Below are 19,515 nucleotides of genomic sequence, written 5' to 3' on the forward strand. Positions count from 1 at the left end.
AATGTATGTTGAGCAATGTAATACATGTTTAAAAAAAAGTAATACTTACTGTAACCTCTTGTTTGTGCCATTAAGAAAATGCTGGTATTGTCTGGGAACTGTATGTTACCATTACTTAATTAACAGTTGTATTTGCCAAAAACAAAGAAGTGTCTATCTTTGCTTGCATGCTGGGCTGACTTGTCTGTCCGTACGTCTTAAATTCTCTATCTATCTCATCACTAAAATGCTGGCTGATGTCTTCTGCACCATTCAACACAGCAACTTTCACTTGCTTCCCAGTTTGTGCTATGCCGCATGAAAAATTAACCAAAATACCAGTGCAGTATCGGTTTTCAGGTAGATCATTAATCTGTATGATACTGCTGTTGCAACCTTTTTTTTTTTCTTTTCCCTTTTTCTAGTGCTGAAATCAGAAAAGAGAAGAAAGCTGACTCAGGGAAAGGTGTTGACCGGGAGACTTGTCTATGACTTGTTCTTCAGTTAATTTTTTTTACGAATGAATGAAAGGAGTGCCACAACCACTAAGTATAACTGATTTGATCTTGTAACTTTTGTCTTTCATCTCAAACTAGCACAGGTAATGTAGTGCAATATTTATCTCATTACCCTTTGTCTAAATGTCTACATTGTCTAGTATTTGTGCAAAAGTCTGCAGTAGCCAATGCAAAAAATCTTGATTTCCTTTGCTAGTGTTGGCCATTTATCAGTATTCATATCATACATTTAACAAGCAAAGTTTCTTTCAAATTCAACTTTCTTCTTAATAGATTTGTACTGTATTTTGCTACTTTTCCTGTGTGAGAATACTTAATCTTCATTCAAGATGAACTTGAAACACTTGTTAGATTTCTTTTTTTTAAAATCACTTAATTGGAGGAAATGACTTTAGGAGACCCAAGTTGACTAGTTAAGATTTAAGAATTTTTTTTTTTAAGTGAGAACTGATCTGACTCATGAACAAACTACTAAGGATAATCCTTTCCTCCTCAAATTGTCATTTTGAAGTCATGGATCACTCTTGCAATGGAGATTGCAGGGTCAGATTCTGTATTTGTGCAGTTTTCCTTGATTTAATACAGTGTATTTAATATTGAAATTTGTATGTAACTGGAACATAGTCATATATATATAAATAATATATATATTAAAGTATCTATTATAAACATTCTCTCACTTTGGTTGAAAAACACCACCACATCCTTTGATGTGAAACATTGGTACAGTATTTGTTAAAATGCAACCTGTGATTACAGTATCTTGTATTGTACGAATGTTGCTGTGGTAGGCCAAACAACTCCGTTATGTCATTACTGAATCCATTATTTTATAATAGGGAAAATTTTGTAGATACAAACTATACCGCCCATGCAATTGTAACACCTGCCCAATGGTTTTCTTCTTTATTGCCTAACATACAGCCACATAAAGTGCATATTTATATTGTTCTATTAACAACTGTAAACCTGTTAATTTCAGAGTTTGTGTATAATACTTAAAATGGGTATCCTGCTATTGGTTTTGTTACAGCTCTTTTCACTATTCTATAAAGTACATATTGATTAAAAGATTAGAAACAACATTGCTAAGTAAAATGTGGCTTTAAAGCTACTGCAAAGACATTTGTCATTAACAGTTTTGTTATTGCCTGATCCTTCAAGCTGTTCTTTTCTGTAAAACAAGGACTATGAGATTAGGTATTGAATTAATAGAAATGTGGAGCAAAAGTTTTATGGATTATTTGAAACTTACTAATTTTTAAATTTTTTTAAGATAAATTTTTAAATGATTAAATGAAGGCTGTCACTATTGCTTTGAATCCTAAGAATGAGCATCTGCAGTCTCATAATCTTTCTAAGAACTCAGCTACAGGGCTTTAACATCCCTAGCTTTCAAAATAGCTAATCTTTCCATAGTCCTCATGTGACTTACTTTTCATCTCCAGCACATTTAAAGTATTCCTTCTGATGTTTTTGTGTGTGTGTGTGAGTGCGTATGTATGTTTTACTACTTCAGCCATAAATGATAACTGTGTTTTGCTGCAAGCCAGTAGGGTCACTGTTCTAAATTTTACTTGACATTATCAAAGCCCATTAAAGACCATTTCTATGGGGGTGGGGGAAAGACATGTAACGGACATAAGGAAGGATTTACATTTAATTAAATGTTTGTATTTATAAATTTAGGAAAAAATGCCAACGCATTAAGGTTAAATGCTTTGTTTTTGTGTACTTGATGATAAATTATAATATTCCAATTGTTTTAAGGTTAGTATAGAAGTTCAATACTGGTTCATCCCGAAAGCAGCCTGGTGGTGTTTTAATATGTTGCTGGCTTTGATGCAGATAATGTATACAATCAAGATGTATTAGTTTCACTAGACCAACTCTTAGAATATTAAGAAATCACTGTATTCAATGGCATTCTGTATTTCTGTTCAGTATTCCAGGGTGTTTTTTTTAAACAGTCACTCTATTCTTGTGTGAATTTAAATGCTATTCCAATGTTAATCTCAACATTCTGAATCACACAATATAAATGTAGTGCTATATTTACTTCTAATTTCATATTCCTGGTCAAAATTACTCATTTCTTGGATGTAATTTATTACAGAAGTTTATGTGTACATGTGAATAGACTATTGTGTTTTTCACAATTAAGAAATGTTACGTGAAAATAAATATTTATCCTAACTAATTTTCAATTTTTATTTTCACACTGCAAAATATGCAAGTATGCAACGTTGTACAGTATTTTAAATGGCTACCTGATGCTTGAATATGCCTCACAAATATCTGAATTATATAACTCAGTCCTACTTCATTTCCAAGTGGGATCTTATTGAAACATGCACTATAACTAGCATTGGCTAGCTGTGTGTAGTTGGTGGTGGTGTAGATGGTGTGCCTCTAACAAACAGAGTAAGTGTGCCATCAGGGATTGCATATAACTGACCTGTTCCAGGAAGAGAGTGGGAATTAGATTCTGATTTACTGGTCATGAGTTGTTTCAACTAGCTCATGGGAGAGATGATGTGGAGCAGGCAGCAGTAGTTGGGTCCTTTAACAGCTCATGAGGTAAGTTCATACGGCTTAAAATTCCTCAAAGCAATAGTACTTAAATTGTCTAATGGTTGATCATTTGTTCAGCTACTGCCTATGGTGGGAGCTCCTGCTATTCTTAGAGCCCCAGATTTCTGCTCCTGAAAAAATCCTGTACCTGTAGGCCTTAAAGCCTACTACTTTTGCCAATCCCCAAATACTTAAATTATTAACTCTGTCTTATTAAAACACCTTTGAGCTTCACTAAGTTCTGAACCAAAGAATGGAAGCCTCCCAGACAGAAAACTTTAACTCATGCTTCAGGCTTCTGCTGCCTCTTAATATTTTAAAAAGTGTTAACTAGCATATAGGTGCCTAACTCTAGCATGTGATAGTACTTTGGCCACAACCAGTTGACTCAGAACAGAGCTTTGTATATTAATGAAGCTAGCTGGCTTTCTTCTGGGGCTTAAGTTTTAGGTATTTTACCTGTGCTCATGCATTTTTAAGTTGAAGTGCTATTTGTCAGTTCCCTGAGGTAGCTCTATTATCTTATTGTCTGCATTATTCTTGGAGCTGGGGAAGATGTACCAGACCAAAGAAATTCAGGCCTCCCCATTCTTTATCTCCCTGTATGACTACTTTTACAGTCACATCATTTACATCATGATACATACATACATGCAATCACATGCTAATCATATCTAATATCATGATACCATGAAGCAAAAACAGAAATTTCACTGTAAGTCTTAGAGTTAATGTATTTTTGTAACATTCTAGGAGTTATTTCTTAAGTAGCATTTTCAATGCCATAGAATATACATCCTTTTGTAACTTAATGACTTATTATTTTAAAGCAGCACATTTTGTAGAACAGATGCAACCTAGTTATATGATTTATGTGAAATTAAGAAAATATGAGTCTTATTTTCAGATGGTGAAGCCTACCTGGAGTGCTGAAGGTAAAGCAGAAGTTTACGGGTAAGCTGCAAAGAAGAGCAGGTTTGCTAAACAGCATGTTCATGTGAGACCTACAGTCTACTCCTCACTTTAACTGACAGGTCATGCAGTAGTGCTTTATGCTAGCCTACTCATTGGTAAATAGGAAATTAAAAAGAAAAAAAAAAAAAAAAAAAGAAAAAGCAGTTTCTCTCCTAAAAAAGAAACAACAGTGAGCTGCTAGAGTTCCCAGATAACAGTTTACCAGAGCAGAAAGAAATTCAGTGCTGCTGGTTTCATTTAAAATCTTTAGTGAAAGCTGGTTACAAACATTCCTTGCAAGATTTTTTCAGCTGTAATCTAAGAGTTTGCAGAGAAAATACTAACTTAAGGAACTGCAGTTAACAAAGTGTTTCCGTCTGCATAGAAAATACTAACATTGCAGCATTCATGGTACTATTTCTAAAGTAATCATTGATCATACATTAAGGTAATTTCTGCAAAACCTGTTCAAAGTTTTATCTGTGTTTTCACAGAAATAATCACAGGGCTCTTATTTTGGAAAACATTGTTTTTATTCCTCAAGTGATGATCATTTCAATTCCTATTTGATGTTATTTTCACTATTCATTATACCACATAGAAACTGTTTTTTTTGGTTTTCAGTTTTAGACAAATAACAAAACAAAAAGTACTGATTCAAGAAAGTACCATGCTTGCTGGAAGTCTACAACTTACTTACATCCTGGTGATGTTAATGACCTGATTAAATGCAATCAGTAATAGTAGCTTAGCAACAGAAATCTTTATAAAAATTAGCACTTCATCATATATTCAGGTATCCCAAAGTTTATACTGGCTCATTGTCCATTAACTACAGAGTTTTATGGAGAAAACCCACGACTAACCACCAAAATGCTGGTGCCATTCCTGTGCTAGGGCAGTGAGAAACATTGCTTTATGAAATGGCTCATGTGAGTATAAATATGCTTATGTGCTTGACCGGTGATGGAATGGTCTTTGTCGGTATACCACTGCAGGAAAGAAAATACATAGAGAATGTTACCTCTTGCTACACCCAAATCATACAAATCAAATGTCATAGACATCATTAAAACAAAAACAAACAAACCAAAAAAATATTCAGCCAGCTGTTGAGAGGCCAAATTCAGCATTGAGGCAAAGGGGTAGGAAGCCACTGTGATTTCTGTTCCTGATTTTTGTGGGATACACCAGCTAGTCATGCTAAGTACAAAATATATACATTACTTGTCCATATGGAGGCTAGATATACAACCTCAGTTCAGAGGGTTGTCCACTCTCACCACCTCAGCCCTTCAAGGACAGCTCATATACATTGGTGCACCTGCCTTCATTCTGTACTTTATCTATTGTTCCCAAAGTCTGGGAAAAAGTAGTAAAGGAAGCACCAACACCTTATTGTGGGAGTTCCCATGCACAGTATGCTGGCGCAACTATGCGGTCTTACAAGTTTAGTAGAGAAACACTGAAAATGATGGACAGGATATGTTGGGTAAAGAAATGGACTTAGCTGAAGTTACCATTTTCTTATATAGTAAGATAGAGTACACCCACAGTTGGCTGAATAGTCTCTAAGATTGGGACTAGCCTGACTGAGAACACAGAAAAATTAACAAAATGAAAGATTAGGTAAACAGGATCAAATATGAGAAGCAGCTGCTTCATTTTTTTTCTCTTATGCAGTAGATACATGGAAAGTTATGTTAAGATTTAAATTACTGAAGGTGAAATGCAAGTATGTAAGCTTTCATTTAAGATGGCAATTGATTTTGTATGTAACTACAAGCAGCTGATGGCACCATTCTTGTAATATAAGTTCATTTGTAATATGATAAACAAAACACAGACATACCATTGCCTGAAAATCCACTTCAGCTTCCACAAGAGCTTTGGCTATCTGTGCTGCTTGCTGAAAGTGAACATTATCTGAAAAAGGAAGGAAAAAAAGGAAAAAGGTAAACAAAATTTTGATTCTGTACTACTATGGGGGAAAAAACAAAACAACGAACACAGAAGACTCCCCAGCACTGCTGCCTGAAACACAAATTAGTTGCAGAAAGCTGTATTATTTTATTGACGTAAATGTAACAGCCTTGCCCCTTCATGCTTTTGTTTTGTCAGTAGTAGAATTGCAAACCTGTCTGTAATACTAAAATGTCTAATTAACTGCAACTCACCATCTGCTGTTCCATGAATAAGGAGATACTCAACTTCCTTGAATTTTTCAGCTCTGGCCATTACTGTTGAACTCTGAAATTAAAGAAAAGGAAAAAAGAAAAAAAAAAAGGTGCTATTTGTTAGAAGATGATTTGCTACCAACTGACTGATTCCTGTTGACACAGTCTGGGGTTCCTGAGATAAAAGCAACAACCCTTGCCCACCTCCCACAAAGTAGCATGTTCACATACCCAACAGCACTGTGCTCACACAAACCATTCTGCACTGGTCTGCAATTATTACCAAGGGTTATGTCTGAAAAGTAACAGGCAATTCCAGAGGGGAAGGAGTTTTGTGAGTGAGATAGACATTTAATGCATTGCTAACACGTTGTTAGCCTGCAGCACACCACTTGCCATAGGTTTTCTGTGATACTGCAGAGAAGTTAAAAAATGTTGCCATGGCAACAGTGCACCCTATGATAGTGAGGAGAAGATATTACAGAGACTACGTCCATTATCTTCCCCACAAAGATGTATACTACAGACTACCTGTAGCTAAATTCAACAGAGCCTGTATGTCCTCATTCTCAAGTAAATATGGCCGAGAAGTTTTAAAGAACACTCTCCCCCAAGTGTGATACAGACATGCCTGACAGAAAAAAACCACAAAACACTAGACCAAATCTATAAATAGAAGTCAAGCTGCATTTTAGGAATTAAAAGATAGTATGGCAATGAAAAAATAATCAGCAACTAACTCAATAAATTCAAAACACTTACTTAAGTGACACACTTACGAGGGCCTGAGCACTATAAGCAGGTGTACCAGGTGCTAAAGAATGAGGGAAGTAAAGACTTCAGAGACTGCATTTGGACAAGGAAAGGGAACAGGACAGTGTTTTGCCATGAGGGTGGAAAAAAGAAAATGGACAATGTAAGATAGTGGAGGATTGATAAACTACCCAAAATAATGGTACAATACGCTGATGAAATTTCCTTCCACTAGCACTATTATATGGGTTCTCTGCTGAAGATGCCTGAATCCCTGTGGAGGTTCTCTCTATAGTACTGCAACTTAAAAGCTACTATGACAAAGAAAACAAGTAAAAATTAGAAACAAAAGAATGCATAATTTTTTCCTCATACAAAGGCTGTATCCTTGTGCATGAATTTGTATTTAGTACACAAAAATGTCAAATACATTATATACCAAGAAACAGAAATGTTTTGCTTTTCTTATATAACCGCACACACGCAAAATATCTTTAAAGCAAAGATAAATATTAAATCCCTTTTCCCTTCTGCAAAAATAGCATACTTCAAGCTTTCATAAATGAAATTTGTTCTCTGTGATGATTATTCAACCACATTTGAAAAACAAGTTCATCGGGAGAAAAAAAAAGCAGCAACGAAACACCTCCAATCCATAACACTGTATTTGCTATCTTTTGATAAAGGAAGGATGCAGTTCAGCAGAAGTCCCATATAATGTATAGAAAGCCGTGCACATTGGAAGCATAACACCATCCACTGAAACATGTTGGGATCATACAGTAGGAATTGCTAGGTAAGAGCACCAAAATCTGCAGAGGGGATTTTGTTTCAGCAAGAAGCACTGGTACAGCAGCCAACCAAAAGAATGATTTACAAACATCAGCCCAGTGATTAAAAAAGAAAATGACACATGCAGTATCCTTTGAATGAAACAAGTTGCCTTGTGCGCATGTGCAAAATGATGGATCTTTATAAACTCTCTTCCAGCAAATAAACGCTGGCATAAGGGACAGCACACCTTCTGACTGGAAGGCCAACTTGAGGTACAATTCTGGGAATCTGACTTTCCAAAAGCAGTTTTAAAGAAAATGTCACTTATTTTCCCCTTCCAAGCATTAAACAAGCAAAAATACTTTAGAAGTAAGGTGCACATAAAAGAGATACTTTTTTTTTTTTAATTACTTTCAAATGATTTACGACTTGCTGTACCCATACTCAACACAGAGAGTCCCTTCCCTAAAATGCACTTTAAGGACATAGTATTTCTTCCAAAAAAAAAATAAAAAATAAAGACGGTAGGGTAGGGAGCAATCTGAAGTTAGACACAGTTAACTCAAAACAACAGCTAAAAAACAAACCCCAAGTGGACTGTATGTAAGTACAACTTAATTTACCCTTTTCCTTTTCATAGTTACACTGTCATGACAATGGTTCTGAAAAGGGACTGTGTAAAAGTGCTGAGAATTAGGCCCTGCTGAGTGTAACTGGCTTTTCTAAAGATCACACAGCAGTCAACATTTTATCAGCACTCAACAAACAAGTTAAGGTTTGGCTGAAACTGAAGGTCTCTCTCCCTTTAGCATATTCTCAGATAATAGAACAAATGTCAAATCAGTACAAGATGGCATATTTACAAAATTGTACCCTGTTTTGCATAACCTAATGATGCAGCAGTTCTTAAGGACTGAACATTTCAAATCTGCTAGAAAAGGATTGCCAAATCTATGACTGTTTCAAACACTTGCCAAAAGCATATCAAATTCAGAGTGAACTGCAAAATAATCTCACAAGTTGAACAGTCTCTTTGGTATGCTTAACGTGGCTACTGCATCTGACCTCTGTAGGTCTGGCCCGTTTTAGTCTCAAGTCCTTTACGTCAGGGACGGTTCTTCCTAAGCAGAGTTTTTTTCTCCCATTCAGCCTAGGTTCTGTACTGATGTTTTCACAATTATATTGGAAGCTCCACCCATGCTTGCTCCTTTCTTTTACAAAGCTCTAACTTTAATACCCTACAACTCACCTAGAAGGCACTGATCACACCTAATTAGCCTCCTCAAAGGATCGCGAGCCATCCCTCAGACTGTTAACAAGCCAGACTTCTCATCTATCAATGTGCACCCTACCTAATGTCATAGTAACACAAAGGTAGGGTGTACCTCTCAACACCACTAGATATCATTTCTTGAGATGATATCACATCATGGTCATTAGCAATACTCTGTGCATTAGGAAGGCACCAGCAGCACACATCTGCTCTAAGCAGATGTGTACACAGTCCCATTTGTTTTAAACCAGGGCACACAGTGCAGATTTTATGCAACCTTTCAAGTCAGGTTTACACTGGATGCAGTAGGATAGACAATATATGATGCAGCATGCAAACCTGACAGTATGAAGTTAACAGTTCAAAAAATGCTTTAACAGGTTCAGCTAGGAGAGCTTTTCAGTACATATTTTGCATCAACTTGCTAAACAAATTCATTTCGGGAAATAACCCTTAGCAGTGGGTAAGGGACCAGGAGGCAGGCCAGGGGTCTGGGGCACTGAAGAAAGGGGCTACAGCCCAGCACATTCCTTGCTTGAAGTCAGTAATGATCTTCAGTAACAACAAAATCCCATGACTCTTCCACTGTTGTTTTATGAAAAGCAACAAACCCACCTCTCGAGCTACCCACCCACCCTTCCAGGTTTAAGTGGAAAAGCAAATTCCAAGTAATGCATTATTTGGGGCTTTTAGCAATGAACGAAGACTTCCTCAAATTGCATTTTCCTGTCTCTAGAAGGAGCAGTGAAGTGTGACAATCTGATCTGTGCAATTACCCCTCCTCCATCTAACCACCATTCTCCCCAATTAGTCCTCTGAGTAACACATTTGAAACCTTTAGCTCTTTGGTACTGGCAGTTTCAACGTGGCCATTGCCAGCAATGAATCCTATGCCAAGAAAATCCGACTCCTGGCTTGAAAGGATTAAACAGTCCTCTGTTGCCATCTGTGCCGTGAAGCTGGTGAATGACTTTGTGCACCCAGAGCGTTAACGTTCGTTCTACACAACGACAGTAACTTCTATTTACACTGCTACCTCACAGACCTCCTACTGTTCCCACTGCCTTAAAGAAACACATTTGGAAAAAGGCAGGCGGGCTGCTGCAGGCTGTTGGTCAGTCCCCAGTGGGTCTGAGCAGCTCGTTGATTCAGAGAGACATAGTACAAAGTCTCCCAGCAATCACAGCTGATTTCCTCAGTTTTGACCAGGGCTTCTCATACAGCAACTGATAAAACTAGATCACTGTAGCAATATGGCAAAACAGGCGTTCCAGTCCGTATTTCATCGCATATATGCATATACTTAAATGTTTTACCATACTTTCAAGTCAGCGCAACAACCTCCAGCCTTCCCCCCCAACCATGACACTGATTTCAAGCCCCCCCCTCCAAGACACAATCATTCCTAAGCTGTTTTCTAACCTATTTACCAAGCTAAAACGAGAGAACGCCCCCATCTCTTTTGCTTTAGTATACGTGTTTGGTTCCAGCATCACCAGGGCTAAACCTCTCTGAAAAATCCCAATGACAAAGTACTCCTCAGATCACTTACTGTTCTCCAAGAGCTGCTGTATTTCGACCTTGGGTTGAAATGTAACACTTTACAGAAGGCTTGGGCAGCTCTGCCCTACTCTCAGCTTCCTGGAATTTCAAAAAGCCCTTTAGGCAACAAAATGCAGCTACTGCAATGGTACACAGAGGAGCAATGTTACTCCTCTTTAATGAACATAAACAATCAACAGGTATTTTGATGATGATGTTGGCTTCCAGCTGGTCTGCAGTTTGGGTATGGGATCAGAGTACTGACAGATTTGCCTACCTGTAAAGGATTCCTAAGAGATTTTTTTTTCCCTGACTGAAGTTTGCAACATGGATATGATGTGAACTTTCCAATTTATGATGTTTTTTAAAATAAATTTCAGAGAAATGCAGTGCATTTTTTTTTTAAATAAAACATAGTTTTCCCATGATCATATTAAATTTTAAAGCAAATTTGTTTCCTGGTGATTAAAATAAAACTGTTTTTACAGCTAGTTTTACAGTCTGTAAAGTAGCCAAATGGAATTGAACTTAAAAAAAAAAACAAAACAACAAAACAACAAAAACATGACAAAAATTACAACAAAAACCAACACAAAAAAAACAACTGAAAAGCCACAGCATACAGCAAGAGGTAACTGCCTTGTTTGAATCCAAATGCATGAAACTAGAGCCTCTAAAAGCACAATGCAACAATTAACACTGGAATGATGAAACACTTAATTCTTCCCCTGGGGAAGAAACAAGATTGTGTAAAGAACAACAGAGTGGCTTAGAAAAGAAACAACACATAAAAATGAAATTAAGTGACTTCTTTCTTACATTGTAGTTTTTCAGATTATCACTTTCTATAGGAAGGCCCATGTATCGCTCCGTGTATATTGAATCTGTAATAAAAAAAACAGAATATACTACTTAGTTTTTCAGTATTTCTGCCTACCAGAAATTTCAGTCTGTTACACATAAAAAGAACGCATACTGGAAATTAAGAAGAGATAGAAGATTTAAAACAGATTTTCCACAATGAGCCACGTAGGTAACCATCATTATTCAGAATATTTAATCTTGTTGCCATGGTCACCTGAATGCTGAATATTAATAAAGTACTTTGTGTCAATGTTACCTTATTGTTATTCTTTCAGTAAGCCTAAGAAAATAGCTGAAAATCTTTCAGTAAATGACTGGCATTTGAAAAAAATAAAGCTGAGAAATTTTATGTAAATTTTTACTAGTTAAAATCTATGAAATGAAAATATAGTAGATTGGGACTCAGCTAGTATCTATCATATATATATATATAGTCAAAATTTAGTATTTGATTTTCCACAGATTTTTCAGCATGATATCCTATCACATTTGTAGATCTGCTGCTTTATTTTAAGTCATACAAACCGACACTATTTCACCATATTCTAATATCCATTGGATTTCTTACCAGTGTTGTTACAGGTTTTTGGTGTTGAATATACATGCCTCCATAACCCTTTCTTTTATCTAATCAACTCAAAATGTATTTTAAAGGTACTGATCTTTATTTAAAATTAAAATAAATAAATAAATAAATTCCCTGACATTCTGTAATATTCATGTCTAAAACACTGAAAACATCTCTACATCCCCAATAGACTACTAGAAATATCCGTCAGTATGCTCTGAGCTGCTGACTTAGCCAGAGCACACAATACAGTCTTATACAGCCTCTGTGCTAGATGCAGAATAAATTATACCTTTATTTAGCATAGATTTGCCATGGAAAGCTTTCCTTTGAAAGTTTTTGGATGCATCAAAGCAAGAAAAATATCAATATATAGTCACATTGTATTAACACATACTATATTGTCAATTACATATTTTTTTTTTAATCTGGGAGGAGGTCCTCTACAACTGTTTTTATAGCCTCATGCAATATACAACCTTACACAGTATAAGCCTGAGGCATGTATAGACTAGTCCACTTGTTCAGTTTTAGCTCACATCAAGCTATGCATAAGACTAGATTTATAAAATCTGGATTTTATACTCTAAAAAGAAAAATACAGAGGACATTCAAATTCTGTTGTCATTTTGAGAGACAAGTTTAAGGACTTAAAATTTGATGTTAGGTCTCACAGTTCTTTTTTAAAAAGTAGCATTTTAAATACACAAAGACTACTATTGATGGATTGCTGACATTTAGTACTGGTCTCAGCTCCTCAGAACACGTAGCAGCTTTAGAATACAACTGCAGACACATTGTGGTATTACTACAAATATTATAACAATTTTGCATCGTTAAAGGTCATAGAGATTACACGGAATTGTGGATCTGACTTTTTAAAATAAGAAATAAAATTTGAAATGCAATTTTAAAATAAGAAATAAGATTCTGAAATGCAATACCCATGAGTTCATAAAAACAGACCAAATGGCATTTACATGGCATCTAGTAGATAATCAAAGTTCTGCACTATGAATCAACACTTTGCAGCATGTGCACTGCAAGACATATGGGAATCCTTGTAACAAGGAAGCCATCACATACCATAATATTGCCAACGTGACACAGGGGCAACCGCTATTCCACACTTGAACACGCCGCTTCCAGAGCCAAGCACCATGGAGGTCACATATCCCCCATAAGACTGAGAAGAAAACATTGCTGTTATTTTAGTCAGAAAGAAAAGGATGGGGCCCATCTGCTAAACGGTTCACCAGACATTTATAGGCTCAGCATTTTTCATATTAATGAACTCCATTCTGAATTTGGGTCAGATCTCACCCAGCCTGCTCAGTGGGGGAAACAGGCATCAAACAGCGCATGGCAGCTGTGGCTCTGATGAATGAGTGCTTGCTGTGGAAAAGGGGTGCAAACGCCACTGAACTGTGACTCAGCTTGGAATGACAGTGTTTGGTAGCACCGTAGGCAGCAGCGAAAGACAGGAAACAAGACACTGCTGAACCGCTGTGTCCCTCTCCATGCTGGTGAAGTGGGTGGAAGCAGAGCAGAGGCCCACAACACGCTTGATGAGTAGTTGCACCAGGGCACCCAAAAATTTACAACTCCCTCAGAGTAGGCCTATGGCAGCTCACTTGCTAACTCTCCTCCAAAGCGTCAAGAGCAAGACTGTGACTGGGGAGTGAAGGATCTTCTGCTGAGTCTGTGGGAGGAACTGTGCAGCAATACACTTCTTGGAATGCACAGAAAATTCACTTGCAGTCTATCCTGATACACAGATGAGTAAATATCTGACACACTTGAGCATTCAGGCAGCAAGATACCTAAACAATGTCACCGACTGCCCAAATGACTGCCCTCACTGTAGTTTGAAGAGGTTATTTAAGAAAATGTGACCACCCACATTCAAAAAGAAGAGTAATTTTTGGATCTCGTTCTTCTCTTGTAAATAGATTACAGGCAAATGGTAACTTTAGTTCAAAACCGCATGTTTGCTCCAACTTCAATACTCAGGTCCTCTCAATGAGATCAGCAAGCTAACACATGTACTTACTAATTATCCATGTATGGGTAATTACATGTACTTACTAAAAACCCACATATGAATACGTTATCTAACCTGGCAAAATGAATGTACCTAGTGAGAGGCTGACAATCCGAAAACTCAAGAAAAAGAAATTCTGTTGGCCCACAGGTTTGATACCCAGGATACGTAACCCCCAACCTAGCCCCAGGAGGACTGCTCTTCAACTAGTCATCCTGAGACTCATAAGGAGTAAGATTGGAATGCATTAAGTCCTCCATTTCCGCAGAAAAAAAATCCCTCCTGCTACAGTTCATTACACACTTGACTTCATACAACAAAGTGGTGTTTATCCCCATAAGAAAAGGCATCACTGGCATCATCTTGCCACCAAGAACTTATTCACTGGTGCCCACCATCAGCAATTTAGTTCAAAATCCTGCATGCAGTCCTGCACATACTTAGAAAGCATGCAACAAACACACCTTGACACCAGAAAAAATGTTACAATTAAATAATAAGCCAGCCAAACTAATTTGAGTACTTACCCAACCCCAAATAGCTATTCTGTCCTTATCAACAAAGCTCATTTCAGAAAATTTTCTAAAAGCAAACAGAATAATTTAATGCTTAATGGATTGCAGGTCTCTGCCATGATACAGATGTGCCTATTTTCCATCATGTTGGCCCTTTTCACCTCTATGAATAAGCATGTCCCACTTCACAATGACTGTAAAACCTGGAAGGTCTGCAAAAACACTTAAGCACCCACTGACATTTGTATCATTTGCTGGAATTAGGTTACATCCCTCAGTTGTCGCTGTCTCCCCACACACATACTTCTCCCCGCCACTTTTTTTTTTGTTTGTTTTTTAAGTAAAAAAGCTACATTCAAATTGCAGCAGTAAGGGACATCAGCATCTATAAATCCAAGTGAGGGTTTAAAAAAGAACAAAAAAAATCTGAAACACTATTTGTTTAAACTCATTAACATTTTAAAATCCCCAAAGGCAAATCCCAGAAGTTGAATTCTATATGATTAAGAGTCATACTGACACCATTAAGTTCAGTGAGGTTCTACAGCATGGATCAAGTGCTGAAGATCAACTACAATATAAATGCTGAGAACTATAGCACATGCAAGTCTCACTCACAACAGAAACTTGTAAAAAGCTTGGAGTAAAACTTTTAGCTACCCATTCATTCGTAGTGTGCTTTAGTTAATGATGTGACAGTTACCACCTCTATAAAAACAGCAATATGGTAAACTTGTTATTAAAGCCTCAAACTCCTTTCTTTTTACGCATAAAATGATGGTTGGCCCATAAATGACATTCTAAAAAAATGAATGTAGAATTTATTTATGTTTTAGCCAGTAATTTCAAGAAGTCCATTCAAAACATTCACCTGTTTCCCTGCACAGTAAGCATGGAAAAGAAGGAACACTTGTTGACCATTTCACTGTAACTCACCTGGCTGCTGAAATTTGATCTTCCACTTCATAGGTTCCCAGTTTTCGGTTTATTGCATGCATGATTTCATCCCCTTGGTATCCACTTCCTCTGCCATCGAAGGTTGCTACAATGATCTGCTCTGTACTTGCAAGATATGTAGCCCAGTTAATCCGGAAGACATAATCAACTTTCTGACTACAAGGTCCTGCATACCTGGATGAGAAGTCCCAGAGAATTCAAGCATTTAGTCTTCACATAGTCTCTCATGGAGCATTTGAAGCACAGTTATTCCTGACAATTTTCAGCAACCAAAGAAGGGCGAACTTTTAAACTAGACTGAGTAAAAAAGAAAAGCATCACCAACTGACCCCACACGCATACTTGCTTGGACATTAAAAGCAATATGCTTTTTGAAATTTAAATTTTGTTTTATTGCTTTTTAATGTAATAAGAAACTTTATTAATTTTGACTTTAAATGGCTTATCAGAAATCTGAACCAAATTCTTCCTTGTGTGTGTTGACATATCTGAGTTTCAACGTGATGATATTCAGCTATTTCTGTTCTGTTTACTCATTTATCTGGTTAAAGTCTGAAGTCAGCAAACAGCTTTCCCTAAAGGAAAACGAAAGGAATCTATCTTCTGCATTTTTACTGTTTCATCAGTGAAATTAAGTGTTCCTTTCAGTCTAAGCAAACTACTTTTACACACATTGTGAAAAAGGAATAAAAGATCTAAATTTTAACTTTAAAATAAAGTACTTGGAAACACTTGAGCACTATGAAATCAGACTAAGTACCTGGATGGTAAAATTATGTTTGCAATGTTGGACTCTCTAGCTGCTGTCCAATAGAAGGCCCACCAGAGTAAGAAATGAACAAGCAAGCGGCTCTTATTGCTCTACAACCCATTTTTCCCAGTTTTGAAAGCAAAGAAAAGCTATTAGGAATTCTCGATATCTAACTTTGTTTCTGCACAGTACAGATCCTCTCACTGCTGCAAGAATTTCTTAAGATCACTATGAAGCAGAAGCGATCCTGACAAAGGCAAGGGTAAGTTGATAAAAACAGAACCAAAACCAAAAGAAATCTTAACAAGCAAAGAGCACTAACTGCTCATTAAAAGGTTAAATAGGCAAAAATTATATAATATAATTTGGTAGCATTGTAATAAAGATGTATCTAAAAATTAACAGCTGCTTTCTTTGAGGAATAATCTCTTGGTAAACAAAGGAAAAGGTTAACATTTCTGTTGTAATTAATTGCTAATTTTCAGTAATTTCCAGTTAGAAGAAAACATACCACCAAGAACAGAAATGCTTGAGGAAGAATGGGTGAAAAAGCACGTGTTTGCAGTTTGACACATCTTGTTTTATGCTTTTAGTTTGCTTCTCAGAATAGAAAAAAAATGAGTAGAATAATGGTCTGGTCATTTGTTCACCTAACTGCAAATAACTCTCACATCTTAAATTCAGATTTAGCAGCTTTCCTTTTCTCGACAAAAAAATGATTTTGTGAAATTTTTTTTCATCGTTTTAACACAGGGATAGGCAAGCCATGGTAAAGTTTGTATTAGCTTATTTACTGGCTTGACCTGACATGCCTTATCTCACTTTCTTCTCTTACTCCTTGAATTTGGTAAGCTGCAAGACAATCACTTTACCAAAATGTAGAAGGCAGATACAACAGATATTTTGCAGAGTGAGGGGGTGCTCCAGAAGCAGTCACAGACAAAAGACAATGGTTCCTGAGCTACTCACTTCTTCCTTACAATGCTGCTGCACAACTTGCTCATACAGTAAACAAGCAGCAAAGCCAAAGCAGCTTCTTAGGTTTGCACCCTTCAACATTTGGGCAATTGCTGATGAGCATCCATGCTTGCACATCATCACTCACCTCATACAGGACTGGCACTGAAGGTACACTTACGTTGTTTATTAAACCTACATAACTTTAAAGTTAAGGGCTTAGCACACTTCCTCCAGACTTCACAACACTGCTTATTGACTAATAGGTTCTCCCAGGATTTCACATAATATTTTGAGAAAGTGAGACAAGCCAAGATTACTCGAGTTGATAAAGGAAAGGCTGTGCCCAATATTTGAAAGAAAAAATAAAAATACATCTTTGCTTTTCATCACAGACAAAAATCTAGTTTGGTTTTCAGTTAGCAGATATACTTGGACGAGGAAGGGGCTAAATCTTAAAACCTTATAATTATGACTTCTAAGGTCTAAAATTTAAGAAAAAACAACAAATACAATTTTGACCACAGGATGCAGTTTGTCAACAACAGTCGACTGTCAAACATCACAGAGAAAATGCAATGCCATACTTATGACTTTACCGTTCAGATAAATAGCTTATTAAAGGTTTAATTTTGGAATGTAGTTTCATTCAAGATTATTCCTAAGGAACTCTAAGAGCAGAGAAGGTGGTAAGCTAACACTAACATCCTGGCTTTTAAATAAGATACAGAATATACCTGCTTCACTGCCACCTGCAAAATAGGCACTTGATAAACATTACATCATTTCAGGGTACGGGAATCTATCACAAACTGGGATGCACCTCATTTTCATTCTCTTAAAATTCCTTCAAGAAGTAATTGGCATGTTTTCTTATCTTACTAAGAGAATCTGAAGTACATGAAAGTGATTATTAACATGAAATTTCCATGTATCTCGAATACTCACACTTCAAGGAGCAGAGGGTACTTCTTTGATGAATCAAAATGGGGAGGCAGTATCATTTGATACCAGAAGTCTGAAAATGAAGAGTGTGTGACTTTGGTCAGTTCTCCAGTGAAAAAATTCAACATGCATTGTAATTTATACAAGGACACATTTGAGTCAATTAAAAATAGCTTTGTCTGAACTGTCCTAACATATACAGATAAAGAAAGGTTCCTAGCTAGTCAGTAATATTTTACAGCAAAGTTAGCAGAAAGTCTATAACTGGAATGTTTAAAAAAAAATATATATATATAATATTTAGGAAATCAACATGCTGTCTTGTAGCATTATACACTTACATGTAAAATTAAGTATGTCTGCAGTGGGAAATCTAACACTAGCTCACAAACGTTTCTCTACTCTAATTTTTCTCCCAGCACTAAATTCTAAATATTATCTACCTTCCAGATAGGTTTGCACAATAGTTTGCAAACCATCACAGAAACATACCCAAATATCTATTTCTCAGGCAACATTTTTCTGATTCCATCCATGTTACTTTTTCTACCAAAGGTGTCAGTGAATTAGCTTATTATTCTAAATGCACACCAGGTAAGTTTTGCAATTGGTTTGATTGATCTGCTCATTTTTTGCTTGATTGATTGGCTCATTGATCTTAAAATGATGGATACTGAAAAGGAAGCATGAAATAACGATGATGCACTGCATTAATGGCTAGAGTGCAAGTATTAAAGGAATTCGTCCTGATATGAAAATACAAGGCATCAAAATGATGAAAAAAAAAAAGGTAAGTCTTCACCTAACTTCTTTTCCATCATCTGTGTACTCTATAATCATGGGAGTCATCTTTAATTTTATAAGTACACACACGGATTTGCAAGCAGACTCAGAACTTGAAATAGGACTACATAAATGGACTATTTGTGACATTAAAAATAGATTCCCCTTACCCAAAAGCTTCTACCCTGAAGAGATGAAGTAGTAAGAACAAAGAAGAATAAAAAGATGAATACACAACTGACAGCACGAAACCTCCTCTTTAAACCTCCATCTTGCCTGGAAGATTTCATCTTTAGCCCTAGTAAAAACGTGACTAAAATAAAAGACAGAAAACACAAAGATAAAGACAGTTATTAAATAAATAAGATAACAGTGGAAGGAGGGAGGCATCAAAAAGAACAGTTCACAATCATTGAGAGAAATCAATACAGTTTGTAAAATATAATTTCATTAAGAACATTAATTTATCAGGAAGAAGTTTGTCATGAAGAGAAAAGCTAGCAGCAAAGGCTGGAGCAAGAACAGTTAAGACAGGTACCAGGCCTACCACTGCCATTCTATCTGATGTTCCTCAGCCAAGGAGCATG

General features: G+C 36.5%; 2 protein-coding genes across 10 annotated transcripts in view; one reads left to right on the forward strand and one right to left on the reverse strand.

The window, feature by feature from the left end:
• The window catches only part of SLC4A10 (solute carrier family 4 member 10), a 155,903-nt gene extending 153,206 nt beyond the window's left edge, over positions 1 to 2,697 (forward strand). For all 8 annotated transcript variants that reach the window (XR_011098126.1, XM_068687692.1, XM_068687695.1 and 5 more), the window contains one exon: positions 405 to 2,697. Coding sequence is in view for 5 of the 8 variants with exons in the window: in XM_068687692.1 (XP_068543793.1) it covers positions 405 to 471 (67 nt within the window). In the remaining 3 variants the exon portion in view is untranslated. The remainder of the gene's footprint in view (positions 1 to 404) is intronic.
• A 1,839-nt stretch (positions 2,698 to 4,536) lies between these two features.
• The window catches only part of LOC137859045 (dipeptidyl peptidase 4-like), a 39,347-nt gene continuing 24,368 nt past the window's right edge, over positions 4,537 to 19,515 (reverse strand). The window contains exons 19-26 of one of the 2 annotated variants that reach the window (XM_068687698.1): positions 18,149 to 18,218; positions 15,472 to 15,666; positions 14,548 to 14,602; positions 13,063 to 13,162; positions 11,364 to 11,428; positions 6,203 to 6,275; positions 5,878 to 5,951; positions 4,537 to 5,017 (exon numbers count right to left, since the gene is read on the reverse strand). In XM_068687698.1, coding sequence (XP_068543799.1) covers positions 4,919 to 5,017; positions 5,878 to 5,951; positions 6,203 to 6,275; positions 11,364 to 11,428; positions 13,063 to 13,162; positions 14,548 to 14,602; positions 15,472 to 15,666; positions 18,149 to 18,218 — 731 coding nt within the window. In that variant the 3' untranslated portion in view covers positions 4,537 to 4,918. The other variant, XM_068687699.1, reaches the window with a different exon arrangement.

The sequence above is a fragment of the Anas acuta genome, chromosome 6 (assembly GCF_963932015.1).
Source record: "Anas acuta chromosome 6, bAnaAcu1.1, whole genome shotgun sequence".
NCBI lineage: Eukaryota > Metazoa > Chordata > Aves > Anseriformes > Anatidae > Anas > Anas acuta.